The sequence below is a fragment of the Pithys albifrons genome, chromosome 4 (genome assembly GCF_047495875.1).
Source record: "Pithys albifrons albifrons isolate INPA30051 chromosome 4, PitAlb_v1, whole genome shotgun sequence".
NCBI lineage: Eukaryota > Metazoa > Chordata > Aves > Passeriformes > Thamnophilidae > Pithys > Pithys albifrons.
This window is the reverse complement of record NC_092461.1, coordinates 40,002,161-40,022,728: the sequence shown is the minus strand read 5'-3', so window position 1 is coordinate 40,022,728 and position 20,568 is coordinate 40,002,161. Positions and strand designations below refer to the sequence as shown.

The window sequence follows — 20,568 nt, the reverse complement described above, 5'->3', positions numbered from 1 at the left end:
AATATCCTCTCACAGGCACTTGTGAAGCTCAGTGTTGTGCAGCTATGTCAGGAGGAGAGTAGAAAACAAGTCAGGGGCCATGGAAGGCATGAGCCAGGGGCAAGGAAAGGGTTTTGCTGTATGCACCACTTCCTCCCCAGCAAACCCAGTGTCTCACTGGGACTCTATGCTGTAACCCAAAATCCTGAACCATGCAGCTGACTGTGCTAGCTGCCAGCACAAAGATGATTCTGATCTGCTGTCACCTTTTCCCACAGTACTTTGTGTTTGATTTCGCTGGACCGCAAGTGTTGCTATTCGACAAAATAATCAACATCTCTGTAAGTACCTGGAAAAGCTTAGCACAGTAAGTAAAGGTCATTATTGTTTGTTTTACTTCAGCTCTAAATGATTCTTAATGTAATTAAAAAGAGAAATAATTTTAGGAACGAAGCGTGCTCTACCATCAGCAGGTAGTATGGGAAAGAGAATGGATAGTGGAGAAGAAAAGGAGAAGAGGCAGCTGGCAGTGATTTGAAGGACATAACCCAAAATAAGTTTTAGTCTGTGTTTTCAGGGACACATTACTGGCTTGGCAATAGGGAGGGTAGAATGAGGAAATTCAGCTTAGCTCACTTTTGTCAGCACGGTCTTCATCTGCCTAGTTTTCAAGCTGCCCCTTGATTCAAATGACTGAGTTGAAATGTCTGGCTTATGTCAGTTCCTGAGATAAAATTGTTTCTAACTAAACTGAACTAATCCAGGTACTTTATTCACAGCAGTGGCTCTTGGGCTGTCTGGGAGTGTCTGTGACTGGTTGCTATTAGCATGGGAGTGGGCTCCAAATGTTCAGTGCTGCTTCCACTGCTCACTGCAAGTAAAATCCCAGCGAAGGTACAGAGGGACCTTATTGCTCTCTACAGTTACCTGAAAGGAAGTTCTAGACAGGTGAGGATAGGTCTTTTTTCCCAAGTAAGTGATAGGACAAGAAGAAACAGACAAGAGGAAATGGCCTCAGATGTTTCCAGGGGAGGATATTTGAAATATTTTTTCACTGAAAGGGTGGTCAGGCATTGGAACAGGCTGCCCAGGGAAAGGGTTGAGACACCATCCCTGCAGGTATTCAAAAGATCTGTAGATGTGACACCTGGTGATATGGTTTAGTGGTGAACCTGACAGTGCTGGGTTAACAACTGGACTTGATGATCTTAGAGGTCTTTTCCAACCTTAATGATTCTATGATTCTGTGACATCTCAGAACAGTTCTGATGGAAGACAAATATGCACTTGGACTTGGGGCATTAGATAATGATGTTGGAAGTGTGGAAGTCCAAGCCTATGGAGCAACGCTAATTATCTGGTCTGTGACTCATTGCCACATATAACAAAGCTTCTAAGGAACTGAAGATTTCATAAGATTCTGGACAGTGCTCTTCATGAACTGTTTTTTTTTTTTTTGCCAAAAGTCCACCCACTTTATCAGAGATTTTTCCGGCATATAAACAGTGAGTTGTTGCTTGAGGAAAGGTTCTTTTTCTCTAAAATGCTTTATCCATTTCAAAAATGTACACCAGGAAAGGGTCTATGCAGTTGTGTTTGACAGAGACAAGCAGCGGTCAGGAGCTATAGGACACATCATCTACTTGCTTTTCTGAGCTGATTATAGAGTGACTTTTCCCAGATACAGAATAAAAAGTGTTCATTTATACATGGCCAGATGGACAACTAGGTTTTTAATGCTGGTAGTAAATTGACAGTCTGAATCCTAAGGTTCAGTTGAAAAGCCCTTTATCATATGCACAGCTCATGTATGTGAAGTTCATACCTACATAAGGTATCTGCAGGTCTGATCTCCTCTTATCTCTGAGGACAGAATTTACTATAGGCTGACAATGGCCCATATTTTGGGTGGGAGTAGATATCTCCTTGCTGCTGTGTATGGCCCCTATATATGTTTCTGATGCGGTTCATATCAGCACAGTGCCAAGACATTAACACTTGTGTGCTGCTGCTGCTGCTGCTGTTGGAGGATGAACAGTTATTTTTCTCCAAGATAAGGCCAGTCTTTGCAATCTTACATTCTTTTGATAAAGATTCCATATACCCAGTGGTGGAGGGGAGAATGACACCTTTATGAATCTGTTGGAAGTATAGGAAAATGCGTCACCTTTATCTGCTGTCTATCTGCATAGTTTCATTAGGGTCACCAAAATTATTTTACAGATGATGAAGGTGTAACACTAAGAAATTAAAGGTCTTCTGGAAAAAAGATCACTTTAAAAAAAACCTCCACAAGCAACAACAAACTAACCCAGTGTGGTGCTCGTGTATGGTACTGAAAACAGAAATTCATTACGTTGCAACATAGTTTTGAAGAATGCAATCTATCAGGGAAATAGAAACAAAGAGATGAAATTTCTGTGCTGGGAGTAAAGGGAACCCTGAGGGATGGAAAGTTTCACAGCACTTGCTTAGCATGAATCCCACTTAAGGAGAAACAAACACTGGCAGTCTCCATTACCAGCAATCATTCATGCACTGAATTTGCTTAATCTGTAAAAAATAATTTACCTCATAGGGAAGTTCAAGGAAAAAAAAATAGTGTCTTTGTCCATCAGTTCATTAGTTAGTCTAGCTGTATTCAAACCCTGCATTTGAGGGGAAAAGGAGACTTCATGAGCATCTGCTAATTAATAGAAGTTTTCTTCATGATTATCTTCCAGTGCATTTCAGCAAACTTGTAGTAATATCAAAGTAAAACTCAGGAGCCCCTTTCATGCTAAACCTGTATCTCCAGTACTGAAATAGTCCTCAGTTTAACACTGTTCATGCTTGTCCTCCTTCAGAAAATCTGAAGAAAATCCTTCAGTCATCTGTAGAGTCAAACAAGTGTGGAAAGACACAGAACCTTAATTAGATACAGTGTGGATATGATGCTCCCTCTCAGAGAAGAAAAGGGGTGTTTGCTATAACCTTCATGCTCACCTGCTTTGTAGCATTAGAAAAAAACATACCAGGAAAGATGAAGAGCCTTTGATAGAAGCAGTGAGAAATTTCCTCAGCAGTTAAAAGGAACACGTACTGCTGGGAGTGGAAATCCCCTTCATTTCAGTGGGAACAGGGGCATTTACCCAAGGGCACCACATTTCACACAGCAAACCTCAAGGACAGAGAAGTGAGATTTACACATTTAATGTTTAATCCTCTCTGAATATACTTCATGGAGAGGAAATGAGCAAACAGCAAGGAGACAACCTTGGACTCACTGCACATCTTCCTGTTGTTTTTGAGTATTAACGGGGCTTTCTTTGGTTGTTTTTTTTTTTGTGTGTTGGTTTTTCTGTTTGGTTTTTGCTTTGTTTTCCTATAGAAAGGCTACAGCCTTCTTTCCCCTTTAATCTGTCATACCTGGATCAGTTTATTTGGGCAGACTACTATTCCCATGTACTTCCTCCAAAGCTGTAATATTGCCTGGCTTCATGATGAAAGTCAGCAATTTTCATGGCTTCTTCCCCACCCCTGTGCATTGAGTCCAGACTCATAGGAGGAGGGTTCAGTGCTATGAAGGGACTTGACAGCACCAGGGACTGAAGAAAAGCAGTACCAGTGCATGGAGCATTGTCTTCTAACTGGCTCCTTTCCCATGTGAATGTTGCTTAATTTTTAAGCTTTAGTAGTAGAGTAAAATAAAACTACTCCTTTATTCACTCTTGATTTTCAGTCCTAGAAGCTGCTTCTGTGTTGAAGTGAGGAAATACCAAGAGCAACTGAGTGTGTTCCCTAAATCATAGGGGCACAGTGGCCCCAGGCCCTTAACTGGGATGGCATTATATTTCAACTAGAAACCTCCTAACTTTCCTGGTGAACCTTGATGAAGGTGTCAGTGATATTTACTTTGAAAAGTACGTCTTCTGCTCTTGAAAGGCACCCCCCAAAAAAGTCACATTGCTAATCCAGTGCAAAATCACAGAAGGCTTGTATCCCTATATAGGATGTATAGGTCCAAAGAGAGGTTATGATGTCGTCCAGATTCCTGAAGTGCTGTCAGAGGCTTGGTTGTTTACTTCCAACATAATTGATTTAGTTTCTGTGGATTTGAATGTACTTTGTCTCTCTTTGCAATTTGGTAAAGGTGTTCCAGAAAATTCAGCCTGCTTTCAGAGGCTTTTCCACAGCCAAGAAATAGGTTTCAACCTTTTAAGCTATTCTGAAACCAAGTGAGATACATTTTTGAGAAATACAGTTCTAGCCTCTGCCTTATCTGTAAAGGGAGTCATATAGGAGTATTTAAAAAAACAGACAAGAAAATAAATAGATCTGGGAATCATGGTAACTGAAAATTATTAATTAAATTTGAATTAAATTAAATTAAATTCATTCCTTGGCAGGAAGAATAAGGAGACAGACTCACTGGGGCCTGCTTGCTATCTCATTTACATCTATATCACTTCTCTGATTTCATTGGTATTGTGGGAGGTAAATCAGAAGTGAGTCTCTTGGTTTATGTGTGCATTGAAATGTTGCAAAGAAACACTTCAAAACTTTCTCCTCTGAGTGTACTCAGTTCTTATGGCAATTCAGCTATTGCACAGAAAATGATAGGATTTCTGCAGCCTAGGGTGAAGCCACTTATGCCCCGTGTGTTTATACTCATTATGATTTATTTGAAACTGCCAGCATAAGCAATATAACTGCATCTGCTCTGAAGACATACCCATCTAATTCCTCCTTTATATAATCCTGTGATCTGGGATGAACCTGTGTGATTCCACTCAGATGCAACTATATTGTTTCCTAAATTGGCACAATATTGGGTAGGGAACATATTTCAAATTCTTTCTGTATCTGCTGTGGGTATGTGCCTCCTGTTTTGGGTGGTGCTGGATGCTGCTGCTTATTACCTTAGAACCAAATGTGATCTTTGGATTGCTCTTTCTTATGCTGACTGGGAAGAGAGAGACATTCTTGAACCAGCCTTTTTCTAACAGGTTATGCACAACAAACTGATTGGAAGTGTGCTGATAGGCTCTTTCAAAGTAGATCTGGGGACAGTGTACAGTCAGCCAGGTAAGTAGTGCATTTTCTGCCCTTTTTGTCTGTTACATGAGATGTGAGGCAGGAAAGGAGAGGAATGGGAGATGAGATGTGCTGTTTTTCTTCTTAGATGCCTGAGGTTTATGCCGAGAGATAGACTCAAAAGTTTTTGGAAGGGTTGTACTCCTATTTGGATAGCTAAGAAAAGATCACCTGCCACCTCTTTGGTGGCATTCACAAAACATGTACCTTGCTCTCTTCCATAATTATCCAAGGACCTGGTCTCTTCTTGGTCTTTGGAAAAAAACATATTTAAGCCAGCTTCTGTAGGTGTCACACAGTTATAGAAAAGGTTAGAGTCATTCAGGGGACCCTCTCTTCAGGGCTCCTGCAAGACTCACTAGAGAGTAATGGCCTGTCTGAAGCGAGCAGTTGATGTCTGTATTCAGATTGTGTTAGTCCCTGAATTCTGTCCTGTATCTTCTGCTCACACTTGAACAGAAGAGTGGTATCTGAGGATTGATCTTGAGCTCATATCCCTGGTACACTGTGGTCTCTTCTTCTCATTCCTTTACACACCCAAGTTTATGTCCAAGGACTTAATGCAAGATATTAGGACCTTTTTTGGGGGGTTGTTGAAGAAGGGGTTCATTAAGGGCTGTTGTGAGTGAATTGTCTTGTGCATTTATTTCTCCCTTGAAAAATGGAGCTGAATCTGCATCTGGCTACCTCTTCTTCTGATGGCTGTCCACCCTCTTCCTCCATTTCTTAGCTGTCTGCCAGTGTTACATCTGGGCACAGCTCCCAGAAAGGGTTTTGCTGCTGCAGAGTTCTGAGATGCTCAGACAGTTATCATCAGAGTTGGCCTTTCCTCATTAAGCCTCAGCCTTGATTCACCTGCTGAAATCTCACCCAACCTTCCACTGGTGTTCAGTTCCTGATCTTAGTAACCATTGATGAAAATGAGCTCATTCTTGATGAAAATGAGCTCATTCTTGATTAACCTTTTTTGCCTTTTTTGTCACATATTTTGGACCCTCTAGTATGGTAAAAAAACATACTTCAGCATTATCCTCCTGAAAGCAAAAGCATTGTTTGATGTGCCCTTTCTGGGAGTGGAGAGGAAAATATTTGCTTTTTTTTGCATCCTCTATCTGAGTGTTTAAGTTTTTCCTTCTTACAGGTCATCAGTTTTGTGACAAGTGGGCACTTCTCACAGACCCTGCTGACATTAGGACAGGAGCCAAGGGATACCTGAAGTGTGACATCAGTGTGACTGGGAAAGGTGATGCAATACAAGCTACGCAGAAAACAGCTGATACTGAGGAGCAGATTGAAAAGTACTGCAATAGTTTGTTTTGGATTTTTTTAAACTGCTTTCTTCTTTACTGGGTGCCTCAATAAGTTCTCTGTCTTCCTTTCCATCCTTTCCTTGTTAACTCAGCATTAATAGCAGGATACCATCGTACACTTGGCAGTTCTGATGTGCTCAGATATGTTTTTAAAATCCTCTCAACTAAATTGAAAGGCATGTTAGGGTCACTTCTCTGCAGCTCATAGACTTGGTCAAGTCCTGTGGCTAAGTTCCAAATCATCCCTGACAGAAGGTTCATTGATCTGAAACCAATAAAAGATTTCTTAAACCAGTGAACTAAGAAGAACAATTATGAGGAAAAGCTATTCTTCCACCACTATTAGATATGTATGCATGGATATTTTCCATTTGCTTTGATAAACTCAAGTGCCTTTTCATTCTCCTTCTAAAATACAGAAGTTCAGTGTGGTAAACATGCCACCAGCATACTTCAGATTTTACTGGTGCACTATTTCTGGTCAGTGCTGGACCAAGTCTATGGAGGGTCACCAAGATGATGGAGGGCTGAAGCCTGTGGTCTACAGGCACACGCAGTGGGTGTTGGTTTCTTGAGCCTTAAGAAGAACAGTCTAAGAGGTATCCTGCATGAAAAGGACTCTTTTCAGATGAATACAGTAGAATAATAAGAAGCTTAGGATGCAAAACCAAGGGAATTTCAGAACAGATTTTTTTACCATGAAGATGGTCAAATGTAACAGGGGTCCAGACAGAGGGGGAAATCTCTGTCCTTGAAGATATTCAGAATTTATTGAACAAGGTCCTGGGCAACCTGATCGAAAAGGACTTGATTCCATATGACTTAGTCCAGTTTGCTGAGTGATGTTGTATTATAATTTTCTCAAGGTAACCAGATTTATTTTTGGTTTAGATCCAGAAGAAAATTCATACACCTTTTTGCATCTTCTCAGGATAAATGCTAGCTTCAGGTGACAATACTGTTGGAAAAAAATATCACTTCATTGCCTGAGTTTTAGATTTTAAGAAAATAGCTTCTTTTTTTCTTTCAGGAACCTCTTGATCCCCAAAGGCTTTCCATCTGAAAGACCATGGGCCAGATTTTATGTGAGAATTTACAAGGCAGAAGGACTTCCAAAGATGAACTCTAGCATCATGGCCAATGTCACCAAAGCATTCATAGGCGACAGTAAGGACCTTGTGGATCCCTATGTGGTGGTCATGTTTGCAGGTCAAATGGTAATTGGGATCCTCTTGATCACAAAAGTAGGCCTTCTTTCCTATTAGCTGTGCTACAGACAGGTGATTATACTGATGTCCTTTAACTTACGGTCACATAAATTAAGTAAAATACAATTTCTGTCATCAGAAAATTTCCAGTTCTTAAATTATGCAGGAATAAAGTGATAGAGACACTTAATGTCAGCAGATCTAATATCAACCTTACAGCAGTAGGTTAGAAGCAGTCAGGGAGGGGAAAGAGGATTCTGTAGCACTGTGACTAAAACATCAGGTTACAAGACAGTGATTTACCCAGCATGGTATTAGGTTAGTGCTATGTTCTGGTCTCCCTAGAGTGAAATAAGAAAGCAGGGCTGAAATCAGTAAGAATGGTTCAGTCTGGATTCTAGAGCTATGTATTGATTTCTGAATTACTCTACTGAAATTCAGGACCCTCGCAGCTTTCTTTGTGTAGAGTAAGCATTGTAGCAGACTCTCTCAGTGTCTGGATTTGTTGCTCCCTCCAACATCAAACATGGTGTGACAGATAACTGCTGAGAGGGGATTCTGACTTTGGTGGAAAAGGAGTATAGAGGAGGTCTCAAGGCCTGGTTCCTCTGGGGTACAACCATGTCAAGGAATCTTGATTATTGGTGTAAGGAAGGAAGGAATCAAACTAGAAATTATTTTAAGCCAGCAATGCTTCCTGTGTGCAAGGAAACCCTAGAGACAGCTCCAGTTAGTCCTTTCCAGATGTTTCAGACATGAAAACAAGGCCCTTGGAGCTGATTTCATGTTTTGTTATGAATCCAAATTGCAAAGTGTTACTTCTCCAACTAGTGTGGATTAAAGCATTCAAATGCATGCAGCACTTTCAGAGGACTGAACAAGACATAAGAATGGGTTGCTGATGTGAGTTTGCACACCGGTGGATAGAATATGGTTTCAGAGGTGTAGTGTTGGTGGGTTTCCTGACTCAGTTCTCCCCAATAAATGTGAAAGCAGAACTTCTGCCACAGCCAGTGACTGCACACATTGTGATACAGCCCTGACATCTCCTTCAGGTTCAGAAGAATAGCTCTGAAGCCTACACCTCCAGCATACAGGCATATGCTCAGAATGTGAGCCAGAGTAATCATATTTTTTGCTAGATAAATTGCCTCATTTAAGGTAATCCCACTGGTACATGCAGCCTGGCAGCTGTAATGAATTTAATCTTTTATGAGACAAACTGCGCTGCATCACCACTACCCAGATATTTCAAAAGCCATTTGAAGATGTGCAATTTGCAGCAGAAATACCAAAGTCTGGCTTTAAAGATATATTTTGTGCAAAGGTGCCCTGAAGAGTTAGATTTTATTCCAGGCTCTGCTGTGTGCAGGTGAGAATTCTTTAGCCATAATGTGGTCTTTTATTAGATATGGAAGGTAAAATAAACGAGCTAATAAAAAAGCCAAAGTACTTTCAAGGTAGGATATTTGTGCTTTAAAATTTGCTAGAGATGATGCTTTTGTGCTATTCTCATTGCCATTCTCCAGAATTTCACCCCTCTGGGGCTAAGTTTGCTGGACTTTCATTTCAGGGCCGGACAACAGTGCAAAAGAACTGTGCAGATCCGGTGTGGCATGAACAGATTATCTTCAAGGAAATGTTCCCTCCACTCTGCCGAAGAGTCAAAATCCAGGTCTGGGATGAAGGCAGCATGAATGATGTGGCCTTAGCCACCCATGTCATTGATTTGAAGAAAATATCAAATGAACAAGACGGTGACAAAGGTAAAGGGGGAAATGTCCGTTCCAGGGAAATGACCCTAAGGTAAAACCCACTTGCATGGGAACTGGGTATTTGCTAATCCCATTTTAGGAATGTCCAGAGCTAACACGTTGCTTCTGAGGCACCTTCTATTGTTTAATTTGACATTGTATTATATTGTGCTCAGTGTGTGGTGGTCTGCCACTGTCTTTCTTGTGAAAGGACTGCTGCATAATTTGTTACCTTCCTTGTGACTGTAACAATAGTCTACTCTAGTTCATTAAAGATGACTGATACAAGTTTACAGTTTATGTGGGTTTCTGTTGGGCAATAAAGGTAAAAGCTGAAAATCACTGAAAATCAAAGGCAGAGCAGGCTTGTGTTTTTGATCTACCCAGTAAGAGCAAAGTGTTAGGTGATACTCAACTGGGTGCTACCACAGTGTGAGGAAGTACCACGGACGAGCATGTTGCCCACACCTGTGTCACTACCTGGAGTCTTTTCAGTGACGTTTGAGTCTATATGTATAGCCTGGTTTTTGTTGTGTGATCTATGTGTAGAACATGGCCAGTTATCACAGCTCAGCAAAGGCACAGTAACTCTTTAAACCTGCCAATTCAAATGTGTCTCCAAGTCCTTAATCAAAAAATAATTAAAAAATTGTATAAGCTGAATAGCGACATGGACTTGGAAACATTTTAACCTAAAAGAGAAAGCCTTCATTCGTCTCCCACCATGTACCAGAACTCAGTCTATAGCAGCAAGCTCTTTTATTCAAGAGATGCAATAGACCTCCTGCTCCAGCACCTGTGTCACAAACGCCTTCTGAGAAAGGGCTCCATACCAGCAGAGTCCAAGGTTGAGGATTGGCAGAGATAAACCAGGGCTCATTATGAAATGGTTCCCACCTGCACAGAAATGGGTCCAGGCATGGCTTTTGGTGTGCAAGAGGCACGGTTTCTTGGAGCAGACAGTGAGGAGAGCAGGCTAATACCTAAAATATGCTTTATCTCCAGGGTTCTTGCCTACCTTTGGGCCTGCCTGGATCAATCTCTATGGCTCACCCCGGAACCACAGCCTCATTGATGACCATCAGGAGCTTAATGAAGGTTTTGGAGAAGGGGTTTCCTTCAGGGGGCGCCTCTTCATTGAGATTGCTGTAGAGATACTATCAGGGGGAGCACGTGAGTCAAAGTTTTCAAGGATCAAGGATATCAAATTATCATCTAAAGGCAAAGACTTCAAAGCACCCAAAGGAAAAGACAAAACTGAGAAAGCAGGAGAGGATCGAAAGTCAGCTGCTCCTTCAGATAAGATGAACTCAACTGAAGTGGAAGTTGAGCCATTTGATGTACCTTTAGAGGTCAGTATAATATTAAGAGATTGCTTGTCATGTGTCCCTAAAACTCCAAGGACGGTACTGGTATGTGTATTTGGGTTCAGGCCATGTGATACTACTTCTGCTCCCTACTGCATCTCCATACCTCCACAGTCTTGGGATTTTCCCATAACAGTCCAGCACAAATGGAGCATTGTTGTGTACCTGTAACTAAAAAAACTCTCAATTAGGACATGGTTTCCATAAACCTTAAGTCTCCTGACCTATAGACCCTTTCGCACCAACTACCAGAAACTTATATGATGCAATATCTGCTAAATGACAGAGAACCAAAGGGAGCAGCTGGTAATTATAAAGTCCTATTTCCTGCATTCATTCAAGAAAATCGGTAGTTGTCAACTGAAGTGAGTAGGGAATCACTGACATGACATTTGTATAAATGCAGAGAGATACATACATTCTAGCTTGCTTTACTCACCTCCTTTAACCCTGCTTTGCCAGTGTGGTATTACATTGATAATCTCTTTAAGAGAGGGGTTGAAAATGCTGTTTCAACTAGTGTTAACTGATGTTATTTGTCTAACTTCACCTGTTGTGCAGGGTTACATCATGGGAAGATCTGCACTACAATGCTTTGGGAAAGTTGTGCAGTTGTGCATCACCTCACTGTTCAGGAGCAACAGCACAATGGTGCATATGCAAGTTAATTTGTTTTTATAACCAATAAATATGAAAAAATATTCTCATAACCAACTTTCCTCCCACTTCAGTACATCTACTACAACTACCTGAAAGGAGGTTGCACCTTGGTGGGGGTTGGCCTCTTCTCTGAGGTAACTAGTGGTAGGACAAGGGGAAATGGCATCAAGTTGCAGGGGAGGTTCAGGTTGGTATTAGGAAAAATGTCTTCACTGGAATAGTGGTTAAGCACTGGAACAGATTTCCCAGGGAACTGGTGGAGTCACCTTTGCTGGAAGTGTTCAAAAACCAAGTAGATTTGACATTTTGAGATATCGTTTATTTGGCAAGCTGGAGTTCGGTTGAAGGTTGGACTTGATGATCTTGGAGGTCTTTTCTAACCTTAATGATTCTATGATTCTATGTCATTGATCAAAGCCTTGGCTTTTGTAGTGGGAGTGCCAGCTCAGTGCTTTAGATACTTGCATCCCTTACTGGATCTGAATCTTGGTCTTTCAACTCCATCTCTACAAGTAAATAGGAGAGGAATAATTGTTCTTTGGTCTTGAGGCCTAGCCTTGACAAGTGCTCTTCCTTGACTGGTGCCCTGGAATCTCTGGCAGGAGTGCTGTGTTAGCAGAGAAATGGCGTGGATAATTGCAAGCCAGTTGTGTGAACTTGTGCCCTGGTCTTGTTTTATATATTCACATAGTTATAAATTACCTCTTTCCTTCAGTTCTTCTCTGAAGACTATAAGAGAGGTGACATTAGAAGACCTTTATTTCCATATATATTTTCCTTTATATGGAAGAAATCCATTATTGTGAGTAGCTCAGAAACTATGGTCTTTGGTCATAGCTAAATACTCCAGATGGAGCAACAAAACCTGCTGTACCACTAAAAACATTGTTAGTAATAATAAGGATTTATTTCTGCATACTCTGCCTCCATTTCAAATACAGAATGGTAAAAGGCAACAACATGATACAATGATGTTTGACATTCTTTTAGTTTTGACATTCAGCAGTGTTTCATGCTACAGTAGGCACAGTAATTGTATTACAACTCTCTGAAAGGAAAAGCAAGAACTGGAGTTTACCTATAATTTGAAGAATGCCTCACAGAGCCCCTAAGATAACAGAGGCACATCATCCATCCCCACAATACAACTTTATTGACTTATTCCGGTAGCAAAGAAGATATTAAATATTTGCAATTTGTCTTCTTTGCAATGGAAGGTAGATGTGTGTGTCATAGTCTCTGAGCCTTGTCTTTATTAGGCACCCCATGCTCTGGGTTTCATGGTGGAAATAAACATGGGACAGAGAAGCTAAAGTTACTTTGAGGCTGCAATCAGTTTGTGGAGTTGGCTTTGATATTATGTGATGCTGCTAATCCTTTCACTGAAGACCTATGCCCTTGACTGTGTAACAGAGGTTTTTCAAAATTAAGAGATCATGGGCTCTGTCAAGAGCTGTTTCTGCTTTGCAAATGTCAGGAAAAGAAATATTCATGTAGAGCTGATATTTTATTCATTGCCTCACTCTGTTGCAGAAGGATCTTGCCTAATAGGCTTCAGTTTGCTGGTGTCCATGCAGTGGAATGAGTAGGATTTGTGTGGGAAAGATCATGCTATTTGGGGTGTAAATTTGAGGAGAACTCAAGCCATAAAATACATCTTCTTTGAACTTAGTCTTGGTTTGGGGCTTATAGCTTGTTTTGTTACTGACCCAAGAGCGTCAGAGATGTTAGCTGGCCTTCCTTGAGTGGGAGTCTGTGCCAGGGACAAGCAGATGCTGGGTCTCCAATAGGTGCACACAGAGCATATCAGGGCCTTAAAACTTCACAAAACACCATTACACTTTTCAGGGTCTGCTACTGTGTTAAGTCCCTTTGGTTCCTGTGCTTCCAAATTCTGTCAAAAGCTGAAAACAAGATTACTGGGTTGCTGGTTTCTATGCTGTGATCCCAGGAAAGGCAAAGAGCAGAGAACCCCTGCCCCACCCCTCCTCCTCCACTGAGATCCTCCCCCTTTGGGCCTGTGGTTTAAAACACAGCAGGATAGAAAAACCATGATGGACCACTTTATTTCAGTAGGCTTTTACATAGGGCTGCTACCTAAATGTGGACACTAGAAATCTTTGTGTCTTACTGGTGTCACTGGCAGATATATGTCAGTTTTCACTTTGAGCAACGTCAAAGTCTTAGTACAAATACAGGGGCAGTAGGTGAAAGTCATCCTCGAGAAAGTGGAACTGGGCAAGAATTTCCCTGCCTGGATGCATTACATTTACTATTGCAATGCAAAGAAAATCCATGGCCACTCTCATTTTTTGCTGTTGCACTACAAGTGTGCCCTTAAACTGCCCTTGGACAGCCATAGATGTATAGTTTGAATGATGTTGTAAGAGTACATGAAGATGCTGAAATAATTTAAATAGCTACTACTAGTGGGGCAGAGAATGAAGTGAGGGGTAATTACTTTTACATATTATGATAAAATTGGACACTACTGGCAAGACCAAAGTCACACAGATGTATTAATTTCTCAGAGAAAAGTTATTCTTCCTACAAAATGTGCCTCACTGCCCACCTCAGACTAATAGATCTATGACAGTAACCCAAATACTATAGACTTATAAAGACTTGTGCTGTAATAAAAGAGAAGAAAGTAAAATAAATGTAATTTCTCCTTTTTCTCCAATAGATCTATGAAGAAAAATTTGAGGAATTCCTACTCTTTGGGACATTTTTTGAAGCCACAATGATTGATAGGAAGGTTGGGGACAAGCCAATAACCTTTGAGGTTTCTGTTGGTAAGTAAATTACACTCTTTTCCAAAGCAGAGAGGGAGACTCAGGAGCAAGGAGATGATAGGTGTTACTGATGGCTGTGTCTTGGGGCTCAGGAATCAGTTTCACAGTAGAGCTAATATTTTAGTTAAACCCTGATTATCATTTTTCTAGATAGCAGTCAAGCTGGGCATGCTGTTTCCTAGCTCTCTCTCTGCTCCCAGATGCCCCGTATTATTACAAATCCTCTCACCCAACATATAAAGCAACTTAGCCACTACTTAGCCCCTTAATCTCTTGAGAAACCAAACTCAGATAACTTACTTCAGGGCAGAGTTCATTCTGCTGTGTCCTTTGCAGTTAGTCCCCAACTCTGAGGGAGCCTCTTTGTGGGGAGGATCCATGTGCACTGCTTGGCCAACCCCACTGAGCTACATCTGGGTCTGTGAGTGTGACGTGAGGGTGATGTACAGCCAAGCCTCAAAATGCATGTCCTAGAGGCCCTTCTGGTAAGTCCTGTCCTTCTCCAGTGTAAAGCAGGACTGTGCTACCTGAGGGTCCTCCTTATGGTGGAGCTGAATTGTCCCTGGGAGCAGACCAAAGACAAAATGAAGACATTTTCATGAACAGTGAGTAAATATTTTCAAAGCAAAAGAAATTTCTCTTAAGAGAGAAGCTTGAATTGGTCTCATTTTCCTTGCAGGGGTTTGATTATCTCCATAATAGTCCCACCAAGAGTCCAAGTGCACAGAAGCAGCCTGGCACTTCCAGTCTTTGTCCTTGTGTGCATGACTGTGCTCGACTGTAAGGTCATCTGTGCAGGGAGAGATGCCTGTTACTAACAGGGCAAGCAATGAGTGACACTGATTTCTGCAGAAACTTAACAGGAAACAGCTGAGAATCACAAGAAACTAATTTGTATATTTCAGCAAGAAATTATAGTGATTCTTGTCAAAACTTATACATGATTTACATGAAAGGCTGAACCAAAAATCCAGATCAGGGTGTTATATGGGGTGATTCAGCACATCCTTCTCCTGCAGGGAATGTTTTCTGCCTGTCTCTTTTAAAATCTACAATTATCTGTTTGATGCATGCACCTCTTCCCCAGTGCTGATAATTGCCCTTTAAGGCAAAATCCTATCAGAGAAAACTGTCTCATTAGCAGAGTTATCTGGCATTAGGCTTAAAGCTGGGGCCTCAAAGCATTGTTATTACCAACTTTGCAACCCTAGTATGCAAAATTTACTTGTTTGAAAATGAGTTCTAGCACTTCTGAGATCAGACTTTGAAATGATCATCCATATGTTGTAAAGAAGACATATATTTTCTATGCAAATCAATCCTATAACAGGGTTCCTGAGTCTAGAAATGTCAACAGCAGTATTGGTTTTGTTTCTGAATTTCTTTAGCAAAACAGAAGGTCCTGAGGGCCAGCAACCAGAGGATCACCTCATTTAGTGATGTGATATACCAGGTGTATATCACACAGGGCAGGTAAGGAAGCACTGTCCTGGAGTCTGATGTTCTGGGCATCAACATAACCTGTCAGGACCAAACTGTGCTATGGCCAGAAGACTAACGAACAGGAGGGGCCAAATATTTTCCATTAGTATGACTGGTGTCTTTCTTTTTTTCCAACCTCATTCATAATTACCACCTCCAAGACAGTCACCTCGTGTAACTCTGTCTCTAGGTAACTTTGGAAGTATTACTGATGGGGCATCAATGGGAGCTGGAGGGAAAAAGAAAACTCGTGAAGAAGAAGCAGAAGAAAACCTTCTGCATGAGGGGGAGGATGACCTTTCTCATGACCTTGGAGTACCCCTGATATCTACCACACCCCCTGAGAAGCCACTGATCACAGGTGGGAACAGGTGAGGATCTGTTTTTCAAAACCTAGTCACACAGGGCTCTCATTCCTATTTTTTTAATCCTGAGGGACTCAGTGATGTGAACCCTGGCAGTATTAAACAGTTTGTGAACCAGAGGCTTTCAAATCCTAAATTACATCTTTCACAACAGTAGATTTTCTAGTTTCCACTGAAGTGAACAGCTCTGAGCCATTTTATACTCATCTAATCTTGACCTCATGGGTTTTGAACCCCTTTTTAAAAGGGCTGTGTTACACTAACTATCGGAAAGCTTCAGAAAAATGCAAGTTCTTCAGTGCCATCCCTGCTTTAGGGTCCCACAATGTGATCACAGGTAACAGCCACCTAGTGACCAGCTCCAGGAGCAGAATATCACATATAAAATACTGAAATCTGGTCAAGACAAAGTCAGCTTCCCAGAACACTTTCTAGACCTACAAAGTACAGGCATAGACTTAAGTAACAAGTAGTAACAGAAATAGGAGGAAATAGTCTTTGAAAAAAAAAAATGGAGTAATGGATGAAAACATGCAGGACAGTTCTTCTAAGTGGCCTTGTTTAAAAACAGAAGGGTAAAGGTTTAATTAATTTCAAAGGTGCTAATAAAAAGAAATATTTTCTTTGTTGCTTTGGTAGGTAGAACCCTGTATTGCTGACTGCCAAGACTAGATGGTAACTCTTTCTTTAGAAGGCCAAGCAGTTTACAGATACAAGGACCAGGTGGGAAATATCAGCCTGGATCTCTTTGACTTCTGGACATGTCTAAACTTAAAAATATGTCCATTGTATCCTGCAATCAATATCTCAGTTGGATTAAACAAGAACTAGTGAAAGAAAACACGAGTGAAAATATCACAGTAGAAAATTTTGTTTCAGCAGCAAGTAAACAAAGAGAAGGGTGAAAAAAAACCATTTGATAGGACGATACTTACCTCTCCTCATTAACAGAACTGTTGATTTTTTGTAAAGGATTATTATCCTCCCTGAGTGGCTGTGGGATTTTAAGTTTTCCCCTGAGCAAGAATTTAGATTTAAAAACCTTTGTAAAAGAATGAATCAGTCTTCAAACCTGTTATTTGCTTCTTGGCTCACTCCAATATCAACAAAGTTTTCTCTCATTAAAATTCCCTTTTCCTCAGATTTATGTAGAATGCTCCATCTTTTATTCCCTCCTGGGATATCTAAAACAGTTTGGCCACCCACAGATAAATGACTTTTTGACTGTCATCTTATAATGGCATCTTACTGGATATCTTTAGTATTAATCAGTAGTTAATGGAATATCCGATAGTTTAGATAAATTCTGAGTTTTAGGATCATAAATGAACAATTGAAAACAATAAGAGTCTATTTTGCAGATTATTATATTAAAGAAACAGGAAGAACAATAAGATTTCTAAAGCAGGCATCAGGAAACTGCCAGGAGTTTTCCACATTTATGTAAAAATGTATAGTAAAGAGAAGCCAATACTGAAAAAGTGGTTCCCCAGAATTGTTATGGCGGGAATAATAGACACGAGAGTTCAGTTTTCCATGTGAATTATTTTGTGGCTATATAATTTTCTTAGTAATTCCAATGAAAAACTCATAAACTGCGTGAATTTCAGGTTAAGATGTTCTGGACCTGGGATATAGTTGAATTGGTTTTCCCTCTTATAAAAGCACCAAAATTAATGATGTCCAAGACCTATATAGCTGTGCTATGCACCAAATTCAATGACTAATGTCCCTTATTGAGGGGAAAATAAATGGGAAATTTTGTTTATCTTTTGATATCACATAGGGCAGTAAAATGAAGTTGTAGAGGAGGTATTCTTTTTAAACAGAAAAAATTCTCACATAAACCTCTTAGAGATGTGTGGAAGTTAGGAGTTATTGCTCGAGATCAAGTGATTTGACTTCTGTGGGCTTGGCTTAGTGACTAAATACATGTGGCCAGTTCTATCTGAAATGGCTTAGAGTATCTGAGGCCATTAGAACCATGCCCAGAAGAATATAAAGCAATTTATACACATTCGTAGGCATTAAAAGCTCTCCACAGTCCCACCATTAGTAAGGAAAATGGTGAGACCTCTACTGTTAAATCCAGTATGGCTGAGCAATGTGTTTCATAAAGCTATAGTATTTATATAAAGGGAAGACAATGTGTTTATTGGGAATATGGACTTGACATAGTGCCTATCGCAGCTCTAATCAAAACATTAACATTTGTGGCAGGTCTGCAGAGACTGGTTCTGCTGTCATCTTGCTCGTATTTTTTCAGTACAAGATTCTTATGCAGCTGAACATTCAAAGAAAGCAGTATTACAAAACCAGTCAACTTGAAAACTTGGACCTAAGATAAAAAGTGGGGAAAAGGAGAGCAGTAGATCCATTTTATTGCTGAGTTATGATGAGTTTGGTGTTACTTTTACTAAGTAGAGTCTTGCAGACCAGCTTCTGCCAGGGAATGTCCACCTCCACGAGCTATTGCTTCTGGAAAAGAGCATGGTGTGAAAGTAACATGATGTTGAGACTGCCATTTCTCTCCCCCTGTGCAGTGTGTAGAGCCATTCCTTTTGAAGATGTGATTAGATATTAATATTTGCTCCTTTTCCCCCTGTAGCTTCCCACCATTGATAGTGTTCCAGAGCTTCTCTGCATGCCTCTGCTTGGCTTATCTCCCCCCTGGAAAGCACTGAAATTAGATGCCCTGACTTCAAACTTCTTCTCTTCAGGGATCTTACAGATAGTGATGCTTGGGTTCGCTCTTCCCAGTATTTACTGGTTGGCACAATTGAACACATCCTGTTGTGTCTTCTGTTCTGGTGCAGTGAGAGCATCAAACAATTTTTCTTTGCTGTGCTTCCTCTTGAACTGCTCTCTCACCTTCATGTTCTGCTCCACACTTTGTTCCCACAGGAACTACCAGTACCTGCCATATGAGGAGAGGAAGCCCTGTGTCTGCATCAAGAGCTACTGGGGCAACCAGACCTTTCGTCTGTACTCTTCCAACACCCTTGAGAAAGTGGCAGATCGCCTGGTAATTGGCAACCATTCTCCCAGGCTCATGTATTCAGCAAAGTATGGCAGTGACAGGGCACATTCTCCAAATTAGGTCTTCAAAATTTCCTCCAGCTGCATTCCTGCTGTCCATTTTGTGACAAAGCAGCTGATATAAACCCTTTCCTTTTTTCCCCCAAAAATGCTTTGAACTATTAGAGCTAGTCAAACACTCCTGTCCACAATTATTTGAGGGGCTGTAGGTCTGTTTTCTTTGCTCAGAAATGTTTTATTTTTTGTAAAAACATTCAAAGAATTAAGATACAGAGTAATTCTCTCACTTCTGGCTCTTCCTTTGATCCCTTCTTGTCATATATTTATGCTGGACCCTCTTTAAAGGACATTTTTTGCTTTCAGTTTTCAAAAAAACATTGACAGAGACAGAATGGCATATCATCTCATGAGCAGGCTCTGTGATGCCCTAGTCATAGTGTTTCCCATAATGATGGGGTTTTTTTACCCTGGTTTAAATTGACTATCAACAACCTCAAGAAAGTTAATTTTGGTTTTGTTTTTTTTAAAGTGACTTCTAATATTGAATATTTCAATTTGGGGCACTCAGATTAAGGTGTCTGATTCATCCCTCATTTATCCATATATATCTCATATGGGCAACAACATGGAAGTCATACTTATGCAAGGTTGTACCATGAGAAGACAGTGGCTTGTTAGTTGTCAAGACATGTCAACATTTCGAACTCAAGTATCTGAAAATTAAACATCTGAATATATACATATATAAATGGAGACATATGCTTGTCAGTGCACCTGAACACCCACAGGCCTTGCTGGAAGTCCAGCCATTTATCTTAGTTTCTAAGAACAGATTCAATTTCTCACTGATAACAGTAGGTGTTACAGTGGACCTTGCATAGGAATTTAGGTGTCCACTGAAGTTTAAAAAATTCAGTAAATTTGAGAAGCAGGGCTAAAAACAGAACCAAAGAGAGCTACCTTTTTTTTCCTCCTACCTAGTGGATAATGTTTCCCACCGTCTGATCTTCATAAAAAAAGTGAGAAAACAAAGTTACTACAAGCAGTAGTGTCTTGGACTGGTAACTAGACAGACTGGGGAGAGGTCAGAATACACCATGCTGCCAGTCTGCTCTCTGTGCACCTCAAGTGTGGTGATACATCAAAGGTTTTCTTCTGTCAGGTTATAAAGTCGCCTCCCTCATTCTTCTTCGTCATAACTAATGGTGTTGTAGCACTGGCAGTGACAAAGTGCCTTCCTTTGCATAACAGCTTTTTCATGTGTTTGTCATAGGAAGAATCATTAGAGCAAGTAAAGGACTTGATCAAGGTTTCAGAGACTGCAGCTGAGGAGAAAATGAAGAAGACTCTAGAAGATTTTATCAGTCAAAGCAGGTAACTACAAATACTAGACGAATACAGAAAATCGCCTTTAATGTTGGCTACAAATTCAAGGCTAGACAAGGAAATTGATGATAATTAAGAAAAACTACAGTAGACTTACTGAAATATATATTTTTTTTATTCTGCTATAAAGGAAAAGGCCTTCCCAAA

At 40.6% G+C, this 20,568-nt stretch overlaps 1 protein-coding gene across 1 annotated transcript in view; it reads left to right on the top strand.

Annotated features, from left to right (window-relative positions):
- FER1L6 (fer-1 like family member 6) overlaps positions 1–20,568 on the top strand; it is a 74,228-nt gene that overhangs the window by 12,545 nt on the left and 41,115 nt on the right. The window contains exons 6-15 of the mRNA XM_071554242.1: positions 258–320; positions 4,968–5,046; positions 6,197–6,353; positions 7,396–7,582; positions 9,147–9,339; positions 10,333–10,679; positions 14,041–14,149; positions 15,822–16,002; positions 18,901–19,021; positions 20,309–20,409. Coding sequence (XP_071410343.1) covers positions 258–320; positions 4,968–5,046; positions 6,197–6,353; positions 7,396–7,582; positions 9,147–9,339; positions 10,333–10,679; positions 14,041–14,149; positions 15,822–16,002; positions 18,901–19,021; positions 20,309–20,409 — 1,538 coding nt within the window. The remainder of the gene's footprint in view (positions 1–257; positions 321–4,967; positions 5,047–6,196; positions 6,354–7,395; positions 7,583–9,146; positions 9,340–10,332; positions 10,680–14,040; positions 14,150–15,821; positions 16,003–18,900; positions 19,022–20,308; positions 20,410–20,568) is intronic.